At 39.9% G+C, this 1,852-nt stretch overlaps 1 protein-coding gene across 1 annotated transcript in view; it reads right to left on the bottom strand.

Annotated features, from left to right (window-relative positions):
- LOC115239934 overlaps positions 1–1,852 on the bottom strand; it is a 30,094-nt gene that overhangs the window by 12,048 nt on the left and 16,194 nt on the right. Inside the window, exon 5 of the mRNA XM_029814805.1 lies at positions 1,668–1,851. Coding sequence (XP_029670665.1) covers positions 1,668–1,851 — 184 coding nt within the window. The remainder of the gene's footprint in view (positions 1–1,667; position 1,852) is intronic.

Here is a 1,852-nt window from a genome sequence, read left to right as displayed (position 1 = left end):
ATCATACTACTCATCTTCATCTTCAGTCCTCTTCCGAAATGTATCACCGCGCTCGTAATCTTCCTGGACATAATGTCTTCTCGCAAACGTGGCAACTGGATTCTCAATTCCGAATGCGTCTTCCTGTCGAGGAACGACTCAGTGATCTTGATCTTATTTTCATCTGAATCCTCGATTTTCTCCGTAGGAACATCCAGCTTCTTTACAAGGTTATTCGAATACTTATCCAACAATGATTTAAATTCGTTCTTTGCGCGATGTTCTCTTTTGCGTTCTTCGGGACTCTCTATGGACTCCTTTTCAAGATCGTAGGGTGCTTCTCCTTTTAAAGATATCATCTTTAGTCCTTCTGCACTTAATTCCGTCACATGGTCTTCAGGATTATTTTTCTTCAAATGTTCCTCGGTAAAAATCTTTAATCTGTCCGCAAATTTCTCGTTCAAGCGGGTTCCGAAAAGTTCACCGAAAGCATTATAAGCATCTTCCATGCTGAAGAATTGAGCGACATCACCGTCGGCAAAATCCGTCGCATTGGCCTTGAGCTTATCCAAAAACATGGTGATTATCTGATCATCATTTATGGACCGCTTAATATCCGCGTACTCGTCGCTGTTTTTCAAAAATTGAAAGTCCGTTTCTTGCACATTATCCAGGCTTCTCTCTCTTTTTTCCTTCTCCTTTTTAAGCTTTTCATTGTCCGGTCGTTGATCTAATACTTCCTCCATGATATCGCTAATAATTGTCAATATACTCGGCAAATTCTTGTTGTCCTTGATCTTCGTAGCTCTACCCTCGCGGGATCCGCTGAAACTGATGCCTACCTCGCCATTCCCGTAACCCTTGATCGTCAGAAAACCCAGATTTGTCTGAAATTCGTCCTCCATCGCTTTCTTGTACCAGTCAAGAAGAACATTTTCCATGGATTCTTTTCTCATTAGCAGTTCCTTTTCGAAATTATTCGTGGACATGCCGAAGAAACGTTCTACTTCGGTTTCTGTTGATCTTCCGAAAAAACCGAGACTAGGCACAAAAGATGGCAAGGCATTGACAATCATGGGCCAAACAAAAATACCTACGCATCTAATGAAACTCAAGCTAAGTACACACTGAGCTACCTGCGACATAAAACCCCGATTCGCGGTGTGCTCGTTAAAATCCTCCACCATTTTTAAGATCTCATATTGATCGGCGGTCAGAGAATTCTTGATTGTAGAATTTAATGTATCGACGAAATATTCCTTTGGACTTTCCGCGGGTTTGTTTTTTAAAGCTTTCTTGAAATTCGAAATATTAACTAAGAGTTGAAGAAATTCAGATTCAGTGATATTCGGAAACGTGTTATTTATCGTCATTTCCGAGATAGGTTCAATCTCTTCATTGATCTCGTAATAAGAATTTAATAATTCATCGGCATTTCTTCGTCTTCTTTCGTGTTTCTTGAACGATGAATCCACAGGAACAGATTTCGACAATGAATCTTGTTGTTGTCTAATGTCAGATAACTGGATTTTTTCTTTAGAAATATCTATCAAAATGTTCGACGGTTGTCCAAGATATCCAGGAACGATTCCTTGTTCGCCTGAAAAATAAAAGAAAATCAAAGATTAATAAAAATTGAATACCAAAGAAAAAAGTCAGTCTGTCTTTAACGAATAAAACTGATTCACCTACTGACGGGGTGTTCGCAGCCTTCGATATTCCACTTATCTGGTTTGCCTTCTCATTATCTGCTACTGTCAACTGAAGAATCGTCTGTCCCTGCGGCTTCGCTTTCTGTGGCGTATCCGACAAGATTGCAAACTGTGGGTAACTTATACCGCCAAAGTTAGAAAATCCTGGAAACTGAGGAATG

Source organism: Formica exsecta, unplaced genomic scaffold, assembly GCF_003651465.1.
Source record: "Formica exsecta isolate Colony F162 unplaced genomic scaffold, ASM365146v1 scaffold4, whole genome shotgun sequence".
Lineage (NCBI taxonomy): Eukaryota > Metazoa > Arthropoda > Insecta > Hymenoptera > Formicidae > Formica > Formica exsecta.
The sequence above is the reverse complement of the archived record's forward strand: the minus strand, read 5'-3'. Positions and strand labels throughout refer to the sequence as shown.